Source organism: Orcinus orca, chromosome 3 (genome assembly GCF_937001465.1).
Source record: "Orcinus orca chromosome 3, mOrcOrc1.1, whole genome shotgun sequence".
Classification (NCBI taxonomy): domain Eukaryota; kingdom Metazoa; phylum Chordata; class Mammalia; order Artiodactyla; family Delphinidae; genus Orcinus; species Orcinus orca.
Genome location: NC_064561.1, coordinates 69,257,314 through 69,283,679, shown reverse-complemented (window position 1 = coordinate 69,283,679; position 26,366 = coordinate 69,257,314). Strand labels below are relative to the sequence as shown.

The 26,366-nt window shown below is 45.1% G+C and overlaps 1 protein-coding gene across 6 annotated transcripts in view; it reads right to left on the bottom strand.

Moving 5' to 3' along the window:
• SIL1 (SIL1 nucleotide exchange factor) overlaps window positions 1–26,366 on the bottom strand; it is a 305,088-nt gene that overhangs the window by 173,171 nt on the left and 105,551 nt on the right. For 4 of the 6 annotated variants that reach the window (XM_049708080.1, XM_049708077.1, XM_049708078.1 and 1 more), the window contains exons 2-3: window positions 18,162–18,276; window positions 12,228–12,360 (exon numbers count right to left, since the gene is read on the bottom strand). In XM_049708080.1, coding sequence (XP_049564037.1) covers window positions 12,228–12,360; window positions 18,162–18,266 — 238 coding nt within the window. In that variant the 5' untranslated portion in view covers window positions 18,267–18,276. Of the gene's footprint in view, window positions 1–12,227; window positions 12,361–18,161; window positions 18,277–20,941; window positions 20,992–21,771; window positions 21,795–26,366 lie in introns of those variants that run through there. The other 2 variants (XM_049708079.1, XM_049708076.1) reach the window with 2 other exon arrangements.

Sequence of the window (26,366 nt, the reverse complement as noted above, 5' to 3'; positions counted from 1 at the left end):
AAGTTCGATAAAACTAAAAGCTGGTTCTTTGAGAAGATAAACAAACTGGATAAACCATTAGCCAAACTCATCAAGAAAAAAAGGGAGAAAACTCAAATCAACAGAATTAGAAATGAAAAAGGAGAAGTAACAACTGACACTGCAGAAATACAAAGGATCGTGAGAGATTACTACAAGCAACTCTATGCCAATAAAATGGACAACCTGGAGGAAATGGACAAATTCTTGGAAAGGTACAAGCTTCCGAGACTGAACCAGGAAGAAACAGAAAATATAAACAGACCAATCACAAGCACTGAAATTGAAACTGTGATTAAAAATCTTCCAACAAACAAAAGCCCAGGACCAGATGGCTTTACAGGCAAATTCTATCAAATATTTAGAGAAGAGCTAACACCTATCCTTCTCAAACACTTCCAAAATATAGCAGAGAGAGGAACACTCCCAAACTCATTCAAAGAGGCCACCATCACCTTGATACCAAAACCAGACAAAGAGGTCACAAAGAAAGAAAACTACAGGGCAGTATCACTGATGAACATAGATGCAAAAATCCTCAACAAAATACTAGCAAACAGAATCCAACAGCACATTAAAAGGATCATACACCATGATCAAGTGGGGTTTTTCCCAGGAAAGCAAGGATTCTTCAATATACGCAAGTCAATCAATCTGATACACCATATTAACAAAGTGAAGAATAAAAACCATATGATCATCTCAATAGATGCAGAAAAAGCTTTTGACAAAATCAACACCCATTTATGATAAAAACCCTCCAGAAAGTAGGCATGGAGGGAACTTACCTCAACAGAATAAAGGCCATATATGACAAATGGTAAAAACTAATCCATTTCCTCTAAGATCAGGAACAAAATAAGGTTGCCCACTCTCACCACTATTATTCTACATTGTTTTGGAAGTTTTAGCCACAGCAATCAGAGGAGAAAGAAAAATAAAGGAATCCAAATCAGAAAAGAAGTGGTAAAGTTGTCACTGTTTGCAGATAACATGATACTATACATACAGAATCCTAAAGATGCTTCCAGAAAACTACTAGAGCTAATCAATGAATTTGGTAAAGTAGCAGGATACAAAATTAATGCACAGAAATCTCTTGCATTCCTACACACTAATGATGAAAAATCTGAAAGTGAAATTAAGGAACACTCCCAACTCCCGTTTACCATTGCAACAAAAGAATAAAATACCTAGGAATAAACCTACCTAGGGAGACAAAAGACCTGTATGCAGAAAACTGTAAGACACTGATGAAAGAAATTAAAGATGATACAAATAGATGGAGACATATACCACGTTCTTGGATTGGAAGAATCAACATTGTGAAAATGACTCTACTACCCAAAGCAATCTACATATTCAATGCAATCCCTATCAAACTACCACTGGCATTTTTCACAGAACTAGAACAAAAAAATTTCACAATTTTGTGGAAACACAAAAGTCCCCGAATAGCCAAAGCAATCTTGAGAAAGAAAAACGGAGCTGGAGGAATCAGGCTCCCTGACTTCAGACTATACTACAAAGCTATAGTAATCAAGACAGTATGGTACTGGCACAAAAACAGAAATATAAATCAATGGAACAGGATAGAAAGCCCAGAGATAAACCCATGCACATATGGTCACCTTATCTTTGATAAAGGAGGCAAGAATATACAGTGGAGAAAAGATAGCCTCTTCAATAAATGGTGCTGGGAAAACTGGACAGCTACATGTAAAAGAATGAAATTAGAACACTCCCTAACACCATACACAAAAATAAACCCAAAATGGATTAAAGACCTAAATGTAAAGCCAGACACTATCAAAATCTTAGAGGAAAACACAGGCAGAACACTCTATGACATAAATCACAGCAAGATCCTTTTTGACCCACCTCCTAGAGAAATAGAAATAAAAGCAAAAATAAATAAATGGGACCTAATGAAACTTAACAGCTTTTGCACAGCAAAGGAAACCATAAACAAGACGAAAAGAGAACACTCAGAATGGGAGAAAATATTTGCAAATGAAGCAACTGACAAAGGATTAATCTCCAAAATTTACAAGCAGCTCATGAAGCTCAATATCAAAAAAACAAACAACCCAATACAAAAATGGGCAGAAGACCTAAACAGACATTTCTCCAAAGAAGATATGCAGATTGCCAACACACACATGAAAGAATGCTCAACATCATTAATTATTAGAGAAATGCAAATCAAAACTACAATGAGGTATCATCTCACACCAGTCAGAATGGCCATCATCAAAAAATCTACAAACAATAAATGCTGGAGAGGGTGTGAGGAAAAGGGAACCCTCTTGCACTGTTGGTGGGAATGTAAATTGATACAGCCACTATGGAGAACAGTATGGAGGTTCCTTAAAAAAGTAAAAATAGAACTACCATACGACCCAGCAATCCCACTACTGGGCATATACCCTCAGAAAACCATAATTCAAAAAGAGTCATGTACCACAATGTTCACTGCAGCTCTATTTACAATAGCCAGGACATGGAAGCAACTTAAGTGTCCATCGACAGATGAATGGATAAAGAAGATGTGGCACGTGTATACAATGGAATATTACTCAGCCATAAAAAGAAACGAAATAGAGTTATTTGTAGTGAGGTGGATGGACCTAGAGTCTGTCAATATAGAGTGAAGTAAGTCAGAAAGAGAAAAACAAATACCATATGCTAACATATATGTATGAAATAAAAAGAAAAAGGTCATGAAGTACCTTGGGGCAGAACGGGAATAAAGACACAGACCTACTAGAGAATGGACTTGAGGATACGGGAGGGGGAAGGGTAAGCTGGGACAAAGTGAGAGAGTGGCATGGACATATATACACTACCAAACGTAAAATAGATAGCTAGTGGGAAGCAGCCGCATAGCACAGGGAGATTAGCTCAGTGCTTTGTGACCACCTAGAGGGGTGGGAGGATGGGAGGGAGGGAGCACAAGAGGGAAGAGATATGGGGATATATGTATATGTATAGCTGATTCACTCTGTTATAAAGCAGAAACTAACACACCATTGTAAAGCAATTATACTCCAATAAAGATGTTAAAACAAAAAACCTCACCTCTGCTCAGATAAACTAATTATGGCCACAGGTAATCAAATCTGAAAACTTTTTAATCCAAAGAAATGATTCTCTCCTTTCAAACAACTGCATTATACAAACTATAAACAGACTATTCTGAGAACTAAAGAAATTAAAATATAAATCAATTTGTTTGTCTCAAATCAACATATTATGGGAAATAAGGCAAGACCAACAACCTACTAGTCTATGAAAAGTAACAAAGCAAAACCCCAACATGAACAGAAATAAAATCAGTCTGATCAGAGCACAAGGAACAAAAGGCTTACAGAGCCCACTGCACACAAGCTCTGCTTCATTCAGGTTCTTTTCAGGCCTGCCTAGAAGATCAGTGGCTAGTGGGGTACCACCCGAACTCTGACTTTGAGCACTGCCAAGAGCCTCAAAGAGTCTTGATAATCCCTGTTTCAGAAGAGGGGAGGTTAGAGTAGGTTCAGAGGAGCTTCCACTAAAGCTCTCCAGCTTGCCCCATAGGCTAAAGGACTCCCTCATCAATCCCAAAGACAATCCAACAGTCTCCTTAATGATCTACCCATCTTTCCTCACACTTCAGCTAACCACTGTCCAGGGCTCACATTGCTCTAGAAAGTCACCAAGTCCACTGGTCCTGGCCCAGAACAAAGTCAGGCTGTCAGTCGTCAACTTGCCCCTGATGCTGGGCAATGCTTAGTTCTGACCGCTTGACTGAGCAACTTCCTCACAGTGGTTATTCCTTAACCTCGCCATTCCTTAAGCACCCAATCAAGGCCTTCTCTTTCATCATCCAAGGTAAAAACCCCACCCTTGGCTTGACTCAGAAAATCGAAGACATCTAATGGAAGCTTCCTCAATTTCCCTCTACATCTCTCGTACTTTTCCTTGTTTTTGTCTAGGCTGTGCTTCAAATTTCCAAGGCTCATCACATTCATGAGGCCAAGTCTTTCCATCTGCCACCTAAACAACTTTGCCTCATCAATCATCTTCTCTCTAGGATTTCAAATCTGTCAGCAGTGCCTCCTTCCCCCTCTGCCTTCCAACGTACACAAAAGCTCTCTCCATTCAGCTTCAATGCTTCAGTGTCTCTCTGAAATGAAGAGCTGCCTCTGGGAAGATGTTCCTTCAGGGCCACACCTCTGTCTTCTCACAGCATTATATTCCTGCCTGGGGTCTTCCTCCACCATAAGCCCAGGCAGGCAAGCCCCTCTGTCAATGCCCACCATGGTATCTCCGACATCAAGCACTATACCTGGAACATTATAGGAGTTCAACAAATGTAACAAGAAATGAATTTTTTGGTGTGGCTATCTGTGAAGTTACCGTTTTCATTCTCTTCTTCCACTTATTTTCAAACTCCTCAGACTCAGGAGTTTATATCGTCCTTCTTCATTTCCTCATCTCCCATTCACGGCACAGCCCTGAATGGACTAAACTACACACTTATTTTCACATAGTTAGATCTACTGCTTTTCAATTCTCTTTCCTCCTACCACCCCCTATCCTGACAGAGGGGATGCTGCGTACCACCACCATCCCATTATTCTGCTACACATCTCTGCCTCTCCTACCAGGTAGATATACTCTCACTTTTAAAGTGAGAGTTCATGTCATCCTCCCCTCCTACCTGTCCTCTTCTCTACCTAGTCAAATATTATCTCCTCTTAAGTTACCAATCAAGTCCTACCTCCAGTACTGTGACAAATCTAGGAATGGAACAAGCTCTGGAAAAGGGCCTCTCATCCCAGCTCCAGGTCAGTCCTTGAGAGCTATTCCCAGCCCTGGTTAATCCCAACCTTGGAGATAGCCTAGACAGTCTTAGCCAGTAGGGCGAGGGCAATATTAGAGAAAGAAGGGAAGTGGAGGCTCCACAGATTCTCTGAATTAAAGTCAAGCCCTGGGTATAAGGGCCAGAACTGGTTTTGGCAGCTAGTTTTCCATTATCCCTAATCCAGTCTAAGTTTTTTTACTTAAGTCAGTTTGCGGGTCCCGATCTTTGAAAGCTGAGGCTGTGCAACTCTAAGTACTCTCTATTAAACCTCAGAGAGAACCAGTAGATGGAGGAAGGAGAAGAAGGGAAGAATAAGGGCCTAGGGTGAGCATTAAGCATATAAACGCTTGTTAGAAAGCAGATGTCCAACCATCCAAGTCCACAGACTGAAAACTGGACCCTGGCCTGCCCCATCCAGGTACTTAAGGCCAAAGCCCAGGCAGAGATGCTCTGGTGCCAGTACAGTGCTCAGCCAGCTAGTCTCAAAGTGGCCTCAACCTTGACAGTGGCCATCCTGCCCTGGCCTCCACCTGCTCCCCCCAGGGGGGTGTGGAATTTGGCTGCTATGGGGCAGTGGTCAGCCATCCTGGGAGAAGTCCACATATGGGAAATGGTGTCTCTCTGAAATGAAGAGCTCTAAACTGTCCTTATGGAGCCATGTGGGGCCTTCACGTATTCCAGCCCACCATTATTTTCTCTCCCAGTACAGGGTAATTTGGAGCCTCTGACATTGCTCCTACAGGTCTCAAGAGGCCTGGCATCCTGCTATGCCACCAGCAGTTCCCTGACAAACTCATACTGATAAGGAGTAAAGGAGATGCTCAGAGTAGAGATGCTTAACAAAGGCTAGAGAGGTGGCAGTAATGGGGGAGATGAACTAGAAGTATAGGCAGGAGAGAAACAAATGAAGTTCTTGGGGAATCCCCAGAAGACTTGAAAGGTTTCAAAGTAGGGGAGGAAGGCACTATGCAGAAGGAGGTAGCACCAAAGATAAGCTCTGCTGAACACCTCATACTGAAAAGTTGTTGGAGATAGCAACTTGTGTTCAAGAGAGGACATAGATTACCACACCACACAAAAAGCATGCAGTTTCCTCTATCCCGCCCCTGCTCCACTTTTCCAGCACTGCTCTGAGCCAGGGTGAAAGATCATTCAACAGAGGCCCCTTGCTATAGCCCTCCCTCAGGCCATTACCTCCCAGTGGCAGCCAAGAAGTCCCAACCTCCCCACTCTCATGAGCAAGAGGAGCTTAGGTATGAACTGCGCTTAACCAATACCCCTACTCTCACCCACCGCTCATAGGCCTCGAGGTGTGTGTGTGCCTGTGTGTGAACGATGGGACACAAGCAGGTCATACTCTTGTGGACCATCCTGGGGAATAAGATAACCTGTAAGGAAGATCCCTCCTGACTACCACAGAGCTGGGTAGGTGGCAGAAGGCACTGGGAGCTTTGCCCCTTAGTCCCACCTCAATTGTAGCCTGTGGTATTTAAAAAAAAAAAAAAAAAAGTATCTGGTCTTTATCCCTGGTTCCTGAAATGACTCTTGCGGGGGATGGGTGGATGGGTGTGTGGGTGTGTGTGTGTGTGTGTGTGTGTGTGTGTGTGTGTGTGTGTGTGTGTGTGTGTGTGTGTGAATTAGGTAACTTCAAGATGAGGGCAGGTCACCAGAAAGACCACGCCTTGATTAGACAGTTGGAACTTTTAGCCCCACCTCCAGGGAGGAAAGGGGGGCTGGAGACTGAGTTCAATCTCCAATGGCCAATGACTTAATCAATCATGCCTAAATAATGAAACCTCCATAAAAGCCCCTAGGGGGCTTCCAAGAGCTTCTGATTGGTGAACACCTAGAAGTACTGGGAGGGCAGTGTGTCCAGAGAGGGCATGAAAGCTCTGCACCCCACCCCCCATACCTTCTATGCATCTCTTCCACTTGGCTATTCTGAGTTGTAGCCTTTATAAAAAACCAGTAAACATAAGTAAAGTGTTTTCCTGAGTTCTGTAAGCTGTTCTAGCAAATTATCAAACCTGAGGAGGGAACTGTGGGAATCCCTAATTTATAGCTGGTCAGTCACAAGTCCAGTGGCCTGGGACTTGTGACTAGCATCTGAATTAGAGGCAGTGGGACTGAGCCCTTTAACTGTGGGATCTGACACTAATTCCAGCTAGATAGTGTCAGAAATGAATTGAATTATTGGATACCAAGTTGGTGTCTGAGGATTGGAAGATCACACAGCCTCTTCTAAGCTGCAAGGGGCCAAAGGTCTCACAAAGACAATCCTGCAGAGTCACCCAGACCAGAGTCAGGTGTTCCTTCAGACAGATGTCCAGGGCCTGCAGGAAATCAGACTCCTCCCTTAAGTGCCTGAAACAGAGTAGCTGGTCTATCATAAATGAGGTTTTTAAAATTCAATTCCCTCCTATTGCTCGTGCAGATCTGAAATGATCTGACCAGATGGCTGGTGCTCTATAATTCTTGGATTGCTCTCATCAGTTGTTGATGATTTAGACTTTTTTTTTTTTTTTAACCCCCTCACATGAACGTGTTCCTGCACAGGCTTCCTGCATGCTCCCATCAAGTGGCTCTTTGTGCTAATGCCAATATTCCAGAGGCTCTCACACAGTATTTCAGAGCCTGGAAGTCACCTCAGGTCAATAAGAAGCCCCAAGTCTAAGCTTCCCTGAACCCATATGAGGCCAACATATAGCACTGGGTAAGGGGCAAAACAAGAGAGGCCTTTGCTCGGATAGCCTCATCACCTCCACTTTTCCTTCAGGTCCCCAAGGAAAGGGAGGCAGCAGCAAAGGTATATTTTTTAAATGACAACTATAGCCATTTATTGAATATTTCCTATGTGTCAGGCCCAGAGTGAAACATTTTACACGTGTTAATCTTGTTTCAGTCTCACACCATCTCTGTGAAGTAGGTATTTTCATCCCTATTTCCATATGAGGAAACTAAGGTTCAGAGATTCTAATCAAACTGACCAAGGCCACACAGTTCAAAAAGAGAACTGAAGGTGGGTTTGGAAGTTTAGCATCATAAAATTTGACTCAAAGCTCTACCAAGATCTCAGGGATAGAGAGAAGGCCCTGGCCTGGCCTCCCCATACCCGCCTTTGTGCCCTCACTGAGCACAGGACACTTCCAAAACAAACCAGGACATCCAAAACACTTTTTCTCTCTGTATCCTCTGTGAGACCATAAGCTGCTGGAAGGCAGGGGTCATGTCGCATTTGCTACCCAGAAAGACATTATGGTACAGTGGTTAAGAGCTCAAGCTTAGGGCCAAACAAAGCTAGATCTGAATTCTGTCTCTACCACCTACTGGTCATTTGGCTAAGTCACTTATCTCTGAGACTCATTTTTGTCTATGAAAATGAGGGTAGTTATAGCACCTGCCCTCAAAAGATGCCTGGCACAGTCGATGCTAAGTAAATGTGAACTATTATCTATCTCTGGCTACCAGTACAGTGCCCGGCACAAAGCAGGATCTCAGGAAATGCCCAGGGAGCAAAAGGCCCACAATATCTGGCTGTGACCAGTTTTCTCTAATAACAAGTGCACAGGCACAAAGCCTGGGGTACAGGGGTCCTCAGCCCTAGGACAAATTCCTGAGTTCCCTGCCCAGAACCCACAGGACCTGCCAGCAAACAGCTTTCCTCTGCTTGCTTGTGAACAGCTCATGCTGAATCCACACTCAAATGCTTGCTGTGCCTCCGTAAGGTATGACAGATCCCAAAATAAACCAGGAGAGAGAGAGAAAGAGACAGGAAAATCACTTCCAGGAACAAGCGACTCGCAGTGAGGATGCTGACAGTAATAACAGAGGCAGGGAGACTTCAGGAGGGTGACCTACAGCTGCTCCAGGGCTAAGTGACTGGGGCCCAACTCCTATCTGGCCTGGTAGGAAGGTCCATGAAGTTACGGGTTGGTCCCCTGGTATTCCAGGCCACAGCAGGCAGTCAGGAAATCTGCCTTCAAATGAGCCCAGACCATGTAGCCCAGTATCCCCTCCTTGGAGACCTGAGGACAACAGAGATGAGGTCCTCCCTTCAGAGACCTAAAGAGACAGAAGGTACTGAACTGAAATCAATAACTGTCAACATAAACTAGCCATTTTGCCATTCTCTTAAAAGTCCCCAAAAGGGCTTCCCTGGTGGCGCAGTGGTTAAGAGTCCGCCTGCCGATGCAGGGGACACGGGTTCGTGCCCCGGTCCGGGAAGATCCCACATGCCGCGGAGCGGCTGGGCCCGTGAGCCATGGCCGCTGAGCCTGCGCGTCCGGAGCCTGTGCTTTGCAACGGGAGAGGCCACAACCGTGAGAGGCCCGCATACAGCAAAAAAAAAAAAAAAAAAAAAAAAAAAGTCCCCAAAAGATATTCCACCATCTTCCTATGCCATGCACCTAGCTCTCAGGCAGGAAATGTTGTATTAACCCCTTCTGCTCCCTTATCAAAAATCTCCCTGGAAGGAAAGAGGGAGAACATCCCATGACCATGGAAGTCTCTCCTTGTCACCATAAGTTCCCTTCCCTATCTAAAGCCAGAGAGGACAGGAAGGCTACATACTCATGTACCCTCACTGGCATCCAATTCCACAATCAAGTTTAAGGAGTGGCACAAATGGCAAATTTACCATTAAAAATCAGAACTGCTGTGTACTGAGTAACGTCTACATGTTGGGAATCCTCAAACCAGCCTCTGCAGCAGGCAGGGCAGGACATTTCCCCAACATCACCAATGGGGGAACTGAAGGGCAGAAGGATTCAGTGACTTGCCCAAGATCCCCTAAGTAGCAAAGCTAGGATTTGAACCCAGGACTGGATCAGTCTAAAGTCTGTGCTTGGGACTTCCCTGGTGGTCCAGTGCTAAAATCTTCCTTACAATGCAGGGAATGCGGGTTCAATCCCTGGTCAGGGAACTAAGATCCCACACGCCACGGGACAACTAAGCCTGCATGCCACAACTACTGAGCTCACGCACCTCAACTAGAGCCCACATACTGCAAACTACGGAGCCCATGCGCTCTGGAACCCACGCACCACAACTAGAGGAGAGAAAATCCGCATACCACAACTAGAGTAAAGCCCACGCACCACAACCCCACGTGCCGCAACAAAAGATCCCACATGCCTCAACAAAGATCCTGCATGCTGCAACTAAGACCCGACACAGCCAAAAATAAATAAATAAATGAATAATAAATAAATCTTTAAAAAATAAAATAAAGTCTGTGCTCTTTACCACTAAATTATACTACCTCCTCATTTATCTACTCACCCTGGGACTGGCTACATTCCTTTTAACCTTTCAGTAGCTGTGATGGAAGCTCCCAGGCAGCATTCGTTATGTGGTGAATTAAATATACTCTGATTAAAGGTAAGTGCCAGCTATCCACACAGACTACTGAGATGTCAATTTCCTACCAACAGACATAACATATAAAACCTTAATATACACACAGAACACCTTGATCCTGTCCTGGGACCTAAGAGTCTTGTCTGCCTCGACAGTACCAGACTCAGTCACCACACATCAAACCCTGAGGCCATAACAAATCTCTCACTTTCCCTCCACTCACTGGTCCTGCTTTGGGGGTGAGTGTAGGTGAAATGAAAAACACTCTTGGGATATGGGGCAAGCATGTCTGGACCTAGACTTGCTTTGCCCCCAGAGCTGAGTGTCTGTGCTCAAGCACAACACCCCAGCCTTTGGGGCAGCTTCAAGGGACTATGGGGCAGAACAACTTATAAGGGGCTATTGAGAAACTAGAAGGCAGAAGATGATGTCAATGGGGCAACAAGTTAAATATAAAAATCAGTACTCCACTCTAATTCTCCAGGAGGTGCTCAGAGCCCTCAGCCTGCCCTTGTTACACAGGATCTGGCCCTCCCTCCCCAAAGATACAAAAAGGGCTCTTTTGCTTAACCATGAACAGGAGCCCCACTGCCCAGAGGCTGGGCAAGGGCCCTGGGTCAGAACTTTCAGGCTTGTTCTGCAATGTGGACTGGGGTCCTGAAGGGTGCCACAGGAAAAGAGACGGTAGGAGTAGGGATGACAGGACATTGACCTCCATCGGCTCAAGGCACTTGCCTGGTTAAAAGTGGTACAAGCACTTTTAATCACGTAAAATCAGTGTATACAGCGTACATCCTCCACTTCCCACACCCTGAGAGCCCCTCTAGTTTTAGTCCCCAAAGACCAGGGGGGCTCAGTTCTCAGGGAAGGTGGAGGAGGCTAGCCAGAGGTTGGATCTGCTAAACCCAGTAACTCTGTCCCTAAAATCTCCCTCTACCCAACTCCATTAGCACCTACTTGGTTTCCTTGGTGATTCATCACTCTTCTGTGGCAGCAACTACCCGCATGCAAGCCCAGCAGGAGTGATATTGCTACCAGATAGTTGGCTGGCACAGCAAACGCTGCCCCTGCCAGCACAGCAGCAATGGGGGCAGTGAGGACATGGTGATGAATATCAGCAAGGAGTTGATGAAACTATACTCTGGCAGCTGCCAGGGCTTGCCATCCACCCACCACAGTGCAGAACGCAAATAGCCTACTCCTGAAAATGGGCTCAAGTGTCACCAGAGTCGGGCTCCAGCCAAGGACAGATGGGACTCTAGAAGAACAAGTGAGAGGAAGATGGGTCCAGGCTGGGGTCAATGACATAGGACAAGTTGGCTGAATGACATAGGTCAAGTCACCTAACCTCTCTGAGTCTCAATGTTTTCATCTGAATATAAAGACAATAATAGCTCCTATTATTGTGAAGACTGAACAAGATTATGCACATGAAGCACGTAGCACAGTATCTGAATGTGGTAAACACCACAACTGCTGGCTTTTTTCATTATTATTTTAAGCCCTGGGCCCAGGGCCATAAAAGGGTTAGAAAGTTGCTCCTTCTGAGGATGCTCCATTTAAAAACCAGGCCAGGAACAGCCCCTGTTTCTTGGCACAGGTTCCTTTAACAACAGAAAACTCCTGCCCCGCACCAGTGCTCCGGACTCTCCCATGAACAATATTTCAGCAGCACTGAGCCGAGCAGCAGAGCCCAAAATAGCATTTGCAGAGTGAGGCACATGTCACTGCCTCTCCTGTGCTTCAGAAGTGCAAGGAAAGAAAGTTTTCTATCACTTGCTCCAAAAGCTCAGCCACCCACCACCTGCCTTCCTTCCAGGGCACTCAGATGCCACAATTTCTGTTCTGCAGGGAAACGAAGGTCCCTGAGTCCTGCAGCAGCAGCCACCCCTACTCCCCTCCAGGAGGCCAGAGAGGGGCTGTTCCTTCCAGTCCTGGGGGGAGAAAGGACATACACATTTTGAATTTCAAGTGTGTTTCCTGGGGACAGCGCTGGGCTTGGTACCTGGCCGAAGTGCCTGCCACTCATGTGTCGGGTGAAACACCTCCAGGACCTTGGGATCCAGCTCCTCCTCTGCTGTTTCCTTTCTCTCTGTTTCTTTGGTGCTGCTCTCCTCTGGGTTGGTCAGTGCAAACTCCTTCAGAGAAAGGAAAAAACAGGGCATGAACCACCACAGTTGTGTACCACGCAAGCAGAAAGAAAATGGCCTGGGCAGTACACTCTTCTCCTCCTTGCCCTTCCTGCCCTCCTTAGCCCTGTTTGGACCTTTCACAAGGTTACTGTCAGAACCAGTACAAGTGAGGTGATATGGTTAAATTAACACAGTATGTGTTGTGTGTATATGGCACTTTTGTATATGCATTAAAAAAAAACTCCAGAAGGTTCCACACTATCTTGAGGGAGTTAAGGGAACATACTGGGGAGAGGGGTTGACAAAACGAGACAATAAGAGCCTTTTACTTTTTACTTGATAAGCTCCTATCCTGTTTGATGTTTAAAATTCATACCTATTACTCTTACAATTAAAAACTAAAGATATTTATAAAAGAAAACACATACATATGAATAGGAAAGTAAGGCCTCAAATGGTCAACACAGATGTACAAAAGCTGGCAGCTAAGGCCCAATTAATTCCTAAGCAGCCCAGCAGGGCAGAGTAAGGGCGTGGGTACCTTCATTACCCAGGGTACCTATGGAGCGTAAACGACCTCTTAGTGCATTCCAATCCATGGAAGAAGGGGTACAAGTGGGAAGGTGCAAGTCCAGCTGGGCTGAAGGAGGAAGATGCCCGGGTTGGAAACCTCTTCCTAAAACCTATTTCCTTCCACCCCATGGAGAGCATGGAGGATTAATGAGATGGTGTAGAGCACTTTGAGCTCGAGACAGAGATGTAACATAAATACAAAGTATTATTCATCTTGTTCCTTCCCAGCCTCCAATCCTTCCTGTCCCATTTTTAAACCTGTTCGTGCATAAAAGCAGTAAGGCCTCAGGAAACTGGAACCAGAGGGTTCCAGAGCTCTGGGAAATTACATTTGGGAGGGCAAAGAGGAACACACACTAGAACACTGGGAGATTATTTCAGCCCTTCCACCTCCCCAGCCATCACTTTTCCTCCACCTCCCAATTTTTCCCGTAATAAGAGTATTTTTCATGGATTCTTCCTATGAACCCAAACCTGTGCTAGGTACTTTATGTAGATCTCATTTTGGTCTCCTGAACAATTCTAATCCTACATGGGAGGTAACAATGTATCCCTTTCAATGTGCCCCAGCACAAATCTGAGCTCAAAAGAAAACAAGGGGGCTTCCCTGGTGGCGCAGTGGTTGAGAGTCCGCCTGCCAATGCAGGGGACGCGGGTTCGTGCCCCGGTCCGGGAGGATCCCACATGCCGCAGAGCAGCTGGGCCCATGGGTCATGGCCACTGGGCCTGCGCATCCGGAGCCTGTGCTCTGCGGCGGGAGAGGCCACAGCGGTGAGAGGCCCACGTACGGCAAAAAAAAAAAAAAAAGAAAACAAGGAACAGAGAGTAGATGTGTGTGAGACTAAAGAGAAGACAGACTGGCAGGAAGCTCCGTGCATTCTAAGGGCACGGACATCAAACTTTCAACAACTGAGTTTCCTGAGGGCAGGCACTGTGTCAGTCTCTTTCACCAGGCACTGTGTCAGTCTCTTTCACCACTGTATACCCCTTGCCTAGCCCAGGGCTTAGTTTGTAATCATGCAACAAAGGAACAAAAGAAGGCCTTCCTCCTACAAGTAGGTATGTCTTTTGGATGTCTTTTGGAGGCAAGTCCAAAGAGTTTGCTGGAAGCCAGGAACTAGCCCCACACTCCAGAACAAAGACCACAAGACCACTTTGTCCACTAAGTATCTGCAGCCTATGGACTCCAGGGCCCAGCCATGCTGGTCAGTCTCTGCCAAAAGCACCGTACACGAGACCATGGGACTAGAAGACCGTTAATAAGATTTACCTCAGAAGTATGTGGACTAAATGCCTCCAGAGGCCAGGCAGGGATGGATGTAAATGAGTGCTGTGTGCCAGGTGTAAAAACAACTAGGAGTGGTGGGACTGTGAAAACTGGAGTCCTCCTGCCTTGACTAAGAAACACAGCTGCTACTCAGCTGCTCTACCACTGCCACGAAGGCATTCAACTTGATGAGAAACAAAAATCCAGATTTTTATGTGACATTTTCTTACTTTTAGAACACTAAGAGGGCCAAACTAAACAACTCTAAGCTTTACATTACAACTCTTGCTTTAGTGTATCTATTAGCCAGTTAACTCCTGGCACGTACAGTTGTAATCAAGTAACCAAATCCTCAACATCAAGAGAAGCAGAAAGAGGCAAGGGTAATGGTGATGATGAGAATATGGCAGAAAGCCCAATCCAGGCAAGGCTAGTGTTCATTCTGATGAGTAGGAGCGGAGAAAGTCTCTTTTTCTAGCTCTTTAATGAGATAAATAAAGTAGGTTCAAGAAGAAGGATTACAACAAGATATGAACCACTGAGACATGCTTCAAGCCCTAGGAAAGCCAAACGCTTTCTGCAACAATCCCATCACTACTCAAAATGTTTTTTAAGCTTCCACTTGGTATCATCTTTGAACCATATTTTAAGCTACACACACACACACACACACACACACACACACACACACACTCACACACTCACACACTCACACTCACAATCTGCCATTATTTTACAGATCACCTGTTTTTAGTAGAGGTGATATAAATTTGGTGTTCCCCTGTCTGGTCAGCTCACCCTGTTCACCAAATCTGGCTCTGAATGACTTTGGCAAGCACTGAGGGAGGTTCAGTCACACAAACATACTACAAGCTGGACAATCACTTCAAAGGTGGAAGTGCAGAAAAGGTTTTCAGGAAAAGCAGCATCATGGAGATGAGGTTGTAATGATAACATAGCTACCATTTATTAAGCCCTTACCCATATTCCCAGAACTGGTCTGAAGTGGCTTCCATGCCTCACAACTCATCCAAGTTTCATCTATGAAGCACATACTTTTATTCCCATTTTACACATACAGGGCCTGTGCAAAACCACACTGCTGAGAAAAGAAGAGCAGAGATTGAAGTCCAGGACTGCCTGGCTCCAAAGTGCATGCATGAATTCTGACTCACTTCTATGTTTCTGTTCTTAGTCATGTGTTCTAACGGTTGTGCCCTGGGATGCTGAGGGAAGGAAGCAGGGTCAATGAGATCACCCCAGCACATTTATCAGCACATCCTCCTTCCCTTTAAGGACTGTGTTTAAAGAAATACCATCCCAGAGAAAGGGACGACCCTCTCTCTGCTGCAGCAGTGTCCTGAACAGGAGACAAAGACCAAGAGGTGAGGGAGGCCAGCCAGCCCTTGGTCAGCTCTGAAGTAAATCTCATGCTCTGGTGACCTCTCAGTTGGCTTCTCCGAGCTCCCTTCCATGCTGAATCCTCTCTTCTCTCTGCCATCATTACTCTAAATACCAATTTCCTCTTAAGTGGCAAGAAATCCCAGCTAAGGTTTTAGCTGACAAAAGCTTATCATGTCACACTTCCTTATAATTGTAACTGAGTAAGAGATTCTTAAAGACCAAAGCCTTCAAAATCCAAGAGAATGAATGAATCTCTCAAGGTAGGTGGATAGATGCTGTGACAGAGACAGACTGAGAAGGCAACATTTTGGGATAGAAGCCTGGCTGACAGAGTCCTAAATTAAACAACGGAAGCAGCCAACCCTTACTAAAAAATAACAGCTGACATTTACTGACCATCCATTAGCCATATTGTGCCAGTGCCAATGCTAGGTGCTTTATATATACAATCACATTTAATCTACACTAAATTTTAAGAGGGAGGTACCAACCCTGTTTTACACATGAGGAAACAAAGCTCAGAAATGGTCAAAGTAAAAAAAAAAAAAAAAAAAAGAAATGGTCAAATTGCCAAAGTAGGAGGCAAAAGGGGTTTACCAAGGCTCTGTGCTCCTTCCACTGGGTTCCACTACCTCCCTCATCATCCACCACCTCTTGAAGGCCAGTATACCACACAACCACATCCCTTTAGCATTCGCACTGATCCTAAGATGTGGCATCCCAGGGAGATGCCATAGCAGGAGCCAGGAAGGCAGGCTGGCTCCAGATCATACCCTGATACACACAGCTAGCCTTTGCTGGGTGGCCATTAACCTGTACAAATGCCTTTGAGGAGGACAATTCCAGGTCACTAGGAGCATTTGCCTGGACTCCAGTCTCTGAACAAAGGATCATGACCACTCCCACCTCCCCCACCACCCATTTTCACTGTTGTGAAGGTGGCTGGCTGCATAATTTGGATTTTAAATGCCATCGGGGCAGCAATTTTTATGGTATGAGAGAAAAGATGCTTCAACTCCTACTTGTACTTAGCACATGATGAAAGATTATGACAAATGGATACAGCTTAGGAACAGACATAAGGATAAAAGCAGCTTTTGCTGATGAAAGTCAGTATTAACATTTTTCTGAGATTAGACTCAAAAGAGCTAATATAAATGGGCCAGAATAATTATGGCTCTGAAAGCTCATCTATTTGGTTGGACTATTATCCAAAAGAGACTTACTAACACACAGTCCTTAAGTAAATTCATCAGCACGCTTTTGTTAATTGTGCATCTGCTAAAGCTCATAATGGGGAGCACCCAGATCCTCATGAGCTGCAGGCTGGAGGGGACACAGCCCTGAGCCCTCGAGACACTTGGGTGCTTTCCTGGGCCAGGCTATGCCAGAAACAGCCCCAACTTCATGCCATGGCCAGTCCCACCCTCAGGGGCCAATGGGATCCCAGTCTCATTCTCCTTGAAGAGGAGGCCAAAAAACGGCAGCAACAAGATCTTAGTCAAAGAACATTAAAAGCTCAAAAGGATTCGTGACTCCTAACTGTACATTCTCTCCTGCTCTACAAAGTGGGGAGAAAGGCGGAGAGAAAACAAATGACTTCAGAGAGAAGGTGGAAGCTTGCCATGAGCCAGAGGTGAACCTCAGCTGAGCTGGATTAAATTCATCACAATTGTCATTTGCACTTCAAGGCCCTCCGGCTCCAAAGCCTCCAGCACTTTACCCAACATTTAAGTGGGACCCCTGGGGTTGGAGAAGGTGGCCAGGGGAGGGTGAAACTGTGAGAGAGCTGACAGGGCATCTCAAGGGAGAGGAAAGAGAGGGCATTGGGAGTAGATCAAGGGCAGGCTGTTGGTGGGGCAGGCCAGGGAAATGGGGCCAGGACACCCTGCAGCCAGGCCAAGCTCAGGGCCTTCTCAGGCATTCTGCCCCTGCCTTTGGCAAGGACAGAAACCCTCAGCAATGAGGTCTGGGTTAATGAAAAGGAGGGTGTAAAGAACGTGGAGAAAAGGACAGAGGGAAAGAGGATACAGAGCTACGGACAGACTGAGAATGCACATGGATGAGCGGAGTAGACAAAGAAGCAGTCTTACTTGGTGCTCACCACACAGGCGCCCAGCCCCTTGGGGAGAATCCTGACCTTCCCAGCTCTGCCACAAACTAGCTTTATAATGTTGGCCAAGTTACTTAATATCTCTGAGACTTAATCTCCTCCTTGTCAAATGAGGATAATAATTGTAGTTGTCTACTTCATAGGGTTGTTGAGGGGATTAAATAAGAATACATATAAAGCACATAATACAATGCTTGGTACATAGCAAGCTTATCATATTATCATCATTGTTATTATATCATTATCATCATCATCATCTTTTCGCCAAAGAGAAACTGTGTCGTAAGCTTTAAACAGAGGCCAGGGGACTAAGGGATGGGGGAAGAAGTACACATACTCCGTGACCCAGCACTGGTCACATTCCTATAAGAAACTCCCACAGCAGCCCTGGTGGCACAGAGGCTTTCTTGGACACAAAAAAGATCCCTCTATTTGCAGTAAGGCACTTACCGAGTTCTTATGACTGAGGCAGAAGGTGAAGCAGGAGGTCATCAGCATGCCCAGCAGCATGCCCAGAGGAGCCATCCTAAATAGGAGCAGGCCCTGGTGAGGCATAGTTAGGGGCCTGAGGAATGTAAACACAGAAAATAGAAGGTCAACAGGAAGCTGGTGCTTGACACCTCTCCCCCTGCCCCAGTATAGTGATTCCCATGATGTCACCTTTTTTGACAGATGTCAAACATTTCAGATGATGTCAGACATTTCCTGAATAGAGGTATCACAGGTCTTCTACCCCAAAGGTAGATCAACCTGAAGTAAGCCTCCATTCCCCCATATGGGGAGATATGCCTTGGTTAAAACTGTACAGTAAACCAGGACCTTTGCATGAGTTATAATAACCCTGGTCCCTTCCTTCTTCATTATCCGGGTTGTTATCAGGTTGCACAGGGTGGTATTGGCTATGGTGAAGAGAGAAGGAAACTAACCAAATGATTTGTGTGTGAACAGACATGGGCCCAAATTCATATGAGCCTTTATAACCATTCACTTCTAAACCATATCCACTGTTATACCTGAAGACAGATACCATCAGCACCCTCTAAAACAGCAAAGTTCAATATTCCCAAGCCATAAAGCCTTTTACATCACTTTTCAGACTGTCAAACACACCAAAGTGCAGGCCCTAGTAGCTGTTAAAATTTAAATAACACAAGGATAAAAGGATATTACATGTTCACAGATTGGAGGCTTAATAATGTTAAGACAACAATACTACCTAGAGCAATATGCAGATTCAATACAATCCCTAACAAAATCCCAGTGGTGGGGAATTGGGGAATTCCCTGGCAGTCCAGTGGTTAGGACTTGGCACTTTCATTAAAGTGGCCCAGGTTCAATCCCTGGTCGGGGAATTAAGATCCCACAAGCCAGAGCATGGCCAAAAAAATGGTGATTTTTTACAGAAATGGAGAAACCCATCCTAAAATACATATGGAATTTCAAGGGACCCAGAACATAAAAACACTGAAAAAGAAGAACAAAGTTGGAGGACTCACACTTCCTGATTTCAAAACTTACTACAAAGCTACAGTGATCAAAACACTGTGGTATTGGCATAAGGACAGACATACAGACCAATGGAATAGAATTGAGAGTCCAGAAAAAATTACATATATGATCAATTGATTTTCAGCAATGGTACCAAGACAATTCAATGGGGAAAGGACAGTCTCTCCAACAAACTGTTCTGGATCAACTGGATTTCCACATGCAAAAGAATGAAGTGGACCCTTCCCTTACATAATATATTAAAATTAACTCGGGGCTTCCCTGGTGGCACAGTGGTTGAGAGTCCGCCTGCTGACCGGGGTTTGTGCCCCGGTCCAGGAGGATCCCACATGCCGCAGAGCAGCTGGGCCCGTGAGCCATGGCCGCTGAGCCTGTGCGTCCGGAGCCTGTGCTCCGCAATGGAAGAGGCCACAACAGTGAGAAGCCCACATACTACCAAAAAAAAAAAAAAATTAACTCAAAATGGATCAAAGATATAAATTAAAGAGTTAAAATTCTTAGAAGAAACATAGGGAAAATCTTCATAACCTTAGATTTGGCAATATTTTCTTAAATATTATACCCAAAGCACGGACGATAAAAGAAAAAATAAATAAATGGAACTCCTTCAAAATTAAAAAACTTTTGTGCCTCAAAGGACATTATTAAGAGAGTGAAAAGACAACTCAAAAAATTAGAAAAATATTTCTAGATCATCTATATTAAGGGTTTAGTTTCCAGAATATATAAACAACACCTACAACTCAACAAAAAAAAAACAAGCAAGCTAAATTAAAACAGGCCAAAGACTTGAATAGACATTTCTCCAAAGAAGATATATATATGCCAACAGGGACATTAAAGGATTCTCAACATCATTAATCACTAAGGAAATGCAAACCAAAGCCACAATGAGATACTGTACCATTTTACATCCACTACTATGGCTATAATTTAAAAAAAAAAAACAAAAAAAAACAGAAAGTAACAAATGTTAACAAGGATGTAGAGAAACTAAAACCCTAGTACATTGCTGGTGGGACTGTAAAATGGTGCAGCTGCTGTGGGACAGTTTGGCAGTTCCTCAAAAAGTTAAACATAGAACAACTATATATATATAATCCAGCAATTCCATCCCTAGGTATATATTCCACCCAAAAGTTCTGAAAACATTGACTCAAACAGATACTTCCAGGTGAATGTTCACAGCATCATTATTGACAAGAGCCAAAAAAGTGGAACAACTTAAGGATTCATCAACAGATGATTTTTTTTTCAAATGTGGTACATACAATGGAATATTATTCACCCATAAAAAGAATGAAATTCTGATACATGCTTCAACATGAATGAACCTTAAAAACATTATGCCAAGTGAAATAAGCTAGATACCAAAGGATAGATACTGTATGATTCTACTTAAGTGAAATATCTAGAACAGGCAAACTGGAGTAGTAAAAACATTTTGGTCAGTAAACTAGAGTGGAAGTCAAAAGAACTTAATCCAAACTGGCAAATGACCTCAGAAAGAAAGGCAGAAAGAAAAAAAATAACAAATTAAAAAAGCAAAAAAGAAAAACACCTTAGAAAAATTCAGAACCTGTCAGTATCAGCCCAGACCCTTATAAAAGGTTTTCGTGTTGGTCACTCAGCCCCAATACACCTCATTAGGCAGTTTATTCAAAAGAGTCTTAAATGAATTAATTATAAGGGAAACACCTCTGGAGAGCACGGGGTTTTACCTTTTCTCTTTCCTATTCCTGCCACACTCCTCCATGTTCCACCTCAATAAATCGGTCCTGTGACAAGATTGCAGTGGAACCCAAAGCCCTGCCTGAACCCACTATAAGAAGTTATTACCCGGTGACCAGCCCACAGCTTCTCGGGGGCAGACGGAAACTTTCCCTAAGGACATCTGGAGCCATGAAGGAAAACAGCCCTGCTGGACCGGCACTGTGCTAAAAAAGCACAGCCAAATGGAAAAGCAAAGGCTTGGGAGCTAAAAATAGATGCTATACTCACCCAGCAGCAAAAGCCTTTGCTTTCTGCCAGTTTCTCCCCTCTTTTTTTGTAGACAAAATGGAACGGCTGAGTGCCACATGAGCTTTCCCCAGCAACCTGGCTCCTTGGGGCACCAATCACACTGAAAGACACGGACTCAGTTCATAGCACAGCACTAGGTTCTGGACAGGTGCCTGGCCATGTCTGGGTGTGCAGAGGAGTGGGAGTGCAAGGCTCGGTGAGGATGAACATGGGACAGAAGCTGCCACATCAAGAATGAGAAGTCGGGCTTCCCTGGTGGCGCAGTGGTTGAGAGTCCGCCTGCCAATGCAGGGGACACGGGTTCGTGCCCCGGTCTGGGAAGATCCTACATGCCGCGGAGCGGCTGGGCCCGTGAGCCATGGCCACTGGGCCTTCGCGTCCGGAGCCTGTGCTCCACAACGGGAGAGGCCACAACAGTGAGAGGCCCGCGTACAGCAGAAAAAAAAAAAAAGAATGAGAAGTCAAGAAAGACCCAGGGAGATGGGTCCCAAGAGGACACAGCCCTAGAGCTTCCCATAATGTCCCATACCTTTTTTATTCTTGCATCCTTGGCTGTGGGGAAAAGGAGAACAAAAAATGGAATTAGGGGACTCACAGCATTATCAGGACAACATACATTAAGAGAGAAAAGGATTATCCAAAAGCTACAGACTTCCCTTCCCCTACATGAGACCGTTCATGTGTATATGCATATACACACACAGAGAGAGCTAGACGCTTCCTTCTTACAGCCAGGGATAAACACCGGGAACTGATGCTGGGGTGTGGGGGGGAAATGAGAAGGAACAGATAAATGAGAATGAAATCAAGGGCAAAGACAACAAATGAGCAGGAGGAGGAGGCCTAGAAGGGACTGAGGAAGAAGGGGTTGGGGGCAGCTGATGCACTAACAGCATACCCACCTCCTGGAGTGGGATGGCAGGCCAGGTGAGAGAAATGGCAGCTCCCACAGGGCTCCTTGCCACCTCCATCACCTGCACACACACTAACGCCCTCAGAAGCATTTTCTGACAATACTAAGGATGACAGGTCGATTCGCAAATGGATCCTTCATCTCCCCCACCCCCAATAATTCCATGTGGACTGCACATGTGACCTATTCATTGGCTCCATGTATTTTCCCATGAATCAGAGATAGAGAGAGAACATGGTGGTGGGAGCAGTGCCTGGGGAGAGGCCTAGGAGCAGTGAGGCTGGGAGAAAGGTGTGAGACAGTTTCCCAGGCATTGCAAGGGAATGTTCCCAGAGAACAAGTGCAAACTCTGCAGCACGCAGGCATGGGTAATGCTGTCCTCTGTCCTCATAAGGCCTGGCCTGTAACTATGTCACCTGGGCTTTGTCCTTATTCAAGAAGTGGCGATGGAGAGCAAGCAGGCACGTTTTCCCTTGGGCTTTACACTGAAGCTGGGGGGAAGGGAGAAAGAGGGAAAGGAGAAGTGGCCCACAGTTTGGTTCTGCCAGGATGGTCCACCATCACAAGCAGGGACATAGGCAGCAGCAGCAGCAAAAGAAAACCTCAGACCCTGACATAAGTAAAGCCAAAGTCATGGAATCCCACTGAGGCATAGTTTGGCACTTGGCCTGAGGTTAGTGCCCTCCCCAAATTACTTGCCACCCACTAACCCTGAGTTCACCTGATCACCTGCTCCTGTACACCCTGGATAACAAACCTTCCCATCATCCTGGGCTCTCAAAAGAAGACAGAACTACATCTTTTCATTTATGGCCTTCTTCTGACTTACAATACCATCACTCAGTCCAGGAAAGGGGAATGCATTTCAGTGTTCCACCAGTAACTCTTTCCTTAAGTATCCTTGGGCTTTGAGACAACATAGATAATAAGGTACTTGAGATGCCCATTTTTCTATCAAAACTGGCCACGTGTAGTCTGTACTTCTACTTAAATAGAGGTTGGATGCTCTCAGCAATCTGTATTGCCAGCCTGGAGCAGATGCTTGGGGCACAGGTGGAAGAAGGCCCTTGGACTCACTAGCCCTTGCCTCCCTGGTGCCTTATATTCTCCTCTCAATTCAGACAGGACTCTAGGAGGGGACTGGGCCATATGTAAATAAGATATCTTCCTGTAACTTTTATCTTCTCTTAAGGCAGGAACGCAAAAGAATGGCATGAGGATGGCAGGAAGCCAACAGAGGAAGGAGGAATGGAACTGCTGGACCTCCTAAAGCTTCTGACATGCTGGTAGGTCCCATGGACAGTGGCTGCTCTCCAGTCTCAGGGCCAGAGCACAGGGGGAACAGGTAAACATCACAAGTGTTCTGGGCAGGGAGACCCACCTCAGCAGCCTGACTGGGAACGCTTGGAACTCCCATCTTATAAAATGCTCATGTTCTTAACCTACAGTGTATGTCCATGTATTTGTTTCCCCAAATCTTTTGGAAAAAGGGAAAGGGAAAGAATTTCTACTTCCATCTTATAAGAAGGTAATTAAAGAAAAGAGATTTAAAACATTGGGTTGAAAGTACAGTACATGAATTTAGATTCAGACACATCTAAGGCCAAGTCTTCGCTCTGCCAATTTCTAGCTATGTGATCTTGGACACACACTTCGCTAGGCCTCAGTTTCTTCATCTATAAAATGGGCATAATAAGAGCTCCTACTTCAAAGAGTATTAGGGAGGATTAAATAAAACAATGAGTGGAAAGTACACGGTACAGCACCTGGCACCTAGTTATCACACCATCATTAGACCGGGGATGAGGACTTCCCCCTGGACCCACAGGCAGTCAGAGCCAGGCCAGGTACCCTAGAAACACTCTCCAGAGCTCCCTGACTCCTGCAGGATCTGCATACCCTCTAGCTGACCCCACATCTCAAATTTTAGGACCAAAGCCTTTTGCTGGTTATCTGCTTTCAGGAGGTGAAGGAAACAGATGTTAGAGGAGGACCCCCACAGCTAAAAATGGAGAGACTCCAGCCAGTTTTCTGCTGAGCACCGAGGCAGACCCAGTCCATTCAGTGCTTTTCCCAGCATATTAGTGTCCAGAGAGCCAGGCCACCATCGTGTAGAACTTCCACTTGCAGAAAGAGCTATAAGACAGTCTTCTGCTTTACAAACTGACAGAGGATGAACTCTTCCCACAAACACATTCATTACTATTTATGTGCTACACAAACTCATACACATACACACACACACACACACACACGCACACACACAGAGTCACTCACCTCTACACAAATAGAAGCTCACTGCCTAATTTGGGCAGACAAATATGAATCTGAAAAAACAATGCAAAGAGAACACTGATAGGATAGTCCTGACAAGGAAAAACAATGTGCAAAGGCTTAGGAAGAGAAATGGATTTTTAAAGAATAATTTGAAGGACAAGAGAAGTAAGTTTGAAGAGGTCAGGCAAACAGGCATTTTCCCCCATAAGACATAAACAAAGTCAGGAGGTAGACAGCAATTAAATAAAAAGAGGCTTTGAACTGCAAAAGAAATGTGGCTTCTAACCCCAGTCTAGCCCTAACTGGCTGGGAGGCTGGACCTGGAACATCCTTAAGCCACTGACCATTTGTGTAATGGCAACAGTGTGTGCCCCAAATACTGAAGTCATGCCTAAGGCCATGCAAATGGGGACTGCTCTCAACAAACCCAAGGCACCCTAAAAGGAAAGTGATCAGGTGAGGCTACTAGAGGGTAAAAAGTTCACAGTGGATCCAAGCCTCTGCCTGACCAGGCCTAAATCCGCTTGTACAGCCTGCAAGGGAGAGCCCAAGTGAGGCCTTTCCAGTGGCAACACAGAGACAGGTGCTGGCCCTGCCAGAGAGCACATGGAGCCAAGAAGGTCTCCACAGGCCCAGCTGGGACTGGAGCTCTGGAAGGAAGGCAACACAGGATGGGATGAAATAGGAAGTGGGCATTCCTGACCCCTCCTTAATACTCTGTACTCCAAAATGTGGGGGACATGGCCAATCCCATCCCTACCCCAGAAGAGAAGAGAACAGATCTTCAAGAAGGTAGCTAAGTCACTACTAAATATAAAATAGATAACCAACAAGGACCTACTGTATAGCACAGGGAAATACACTCAATATCTTGCAATAACCCATAATGGAAAGGAATCTGAAGAAGAATAGATAGATATGTATAACTGAATCACTCTGCTGTACATTTGAAACTAATACAACATTGTAAATCAACTGTATTTCAATTAAAAAAAATTTTTTTAAAAGGTAGCTAAGCATGTTAACAAAAAGCTGCAATCTTGGAGACAAAAGACAGTGCTCCCTCTAAAAGAAATCAGGTGACAAGTAGAGTAACTGAATAAACGGGAGCCCACCCTGGCCCTCTCCAGACCTATCCTATTCAGCTCCAGCCTTCAAAGAATCTGAATGCTAGAAGGCAGCTTAAGACTTAGTCTTCATTTGGACTGCTAACAATCCAAAAGACACGGCAGGCACTTGATACCTACACACAGAAAAAACAGTTCAATGCCTTCAGTTATGGGCTTGTCACTGCATCCAGGAAGGCTCTGGCAACTTCATGCCTGTTGAAGACAAAGAGGCAGAGAGGACTAGGGCAGAAGAAGAATTTTGGTGCCATCACCCAGAGGTGACAACCAAAGCAATAACAGATTTCCTGTATTACAGAGAAAACTTAAAGAGAAAGGAACAATGGGCCAAGAAGAGTTTTCAAACCATGACTGTACGTTAGGAAAAGAAAGAGGATGGGACTTCCCTGGTGGTTCAGTGGTTGAGAATCCGTCTTGCAATGCAGCAGATGCCGGTTCAATCCCTGGTGGGGGAACTAAGATGCCATATGCTGCAGGGCAACTGAGCCTGCATGCCACAACTACAGAGCCCAGGTGCTCTGAAGCCCACATGCCACAACTAGAGAACCTGCGCACTGCAACTAATGAGCCTGCGTGCCACAACTAAGACCCAACGCAGCCAATAAATAAATAAATAATTTTTTTAAAAAAGAAAGAAAGAAAGAGGAGCAATCCAGGGACCAAGATGAAGAACATTAAGAATAGTGCAGAATTACACAGGTCAAGAGAGGAGGGAATCCTGAGAAAATCAAGTTGTGGGTTCAACAAAATCAAGAGGTGAGTCAGAACGAGGATGAGAAAAGCCACTGGATTTGGCAACAAGGAAGC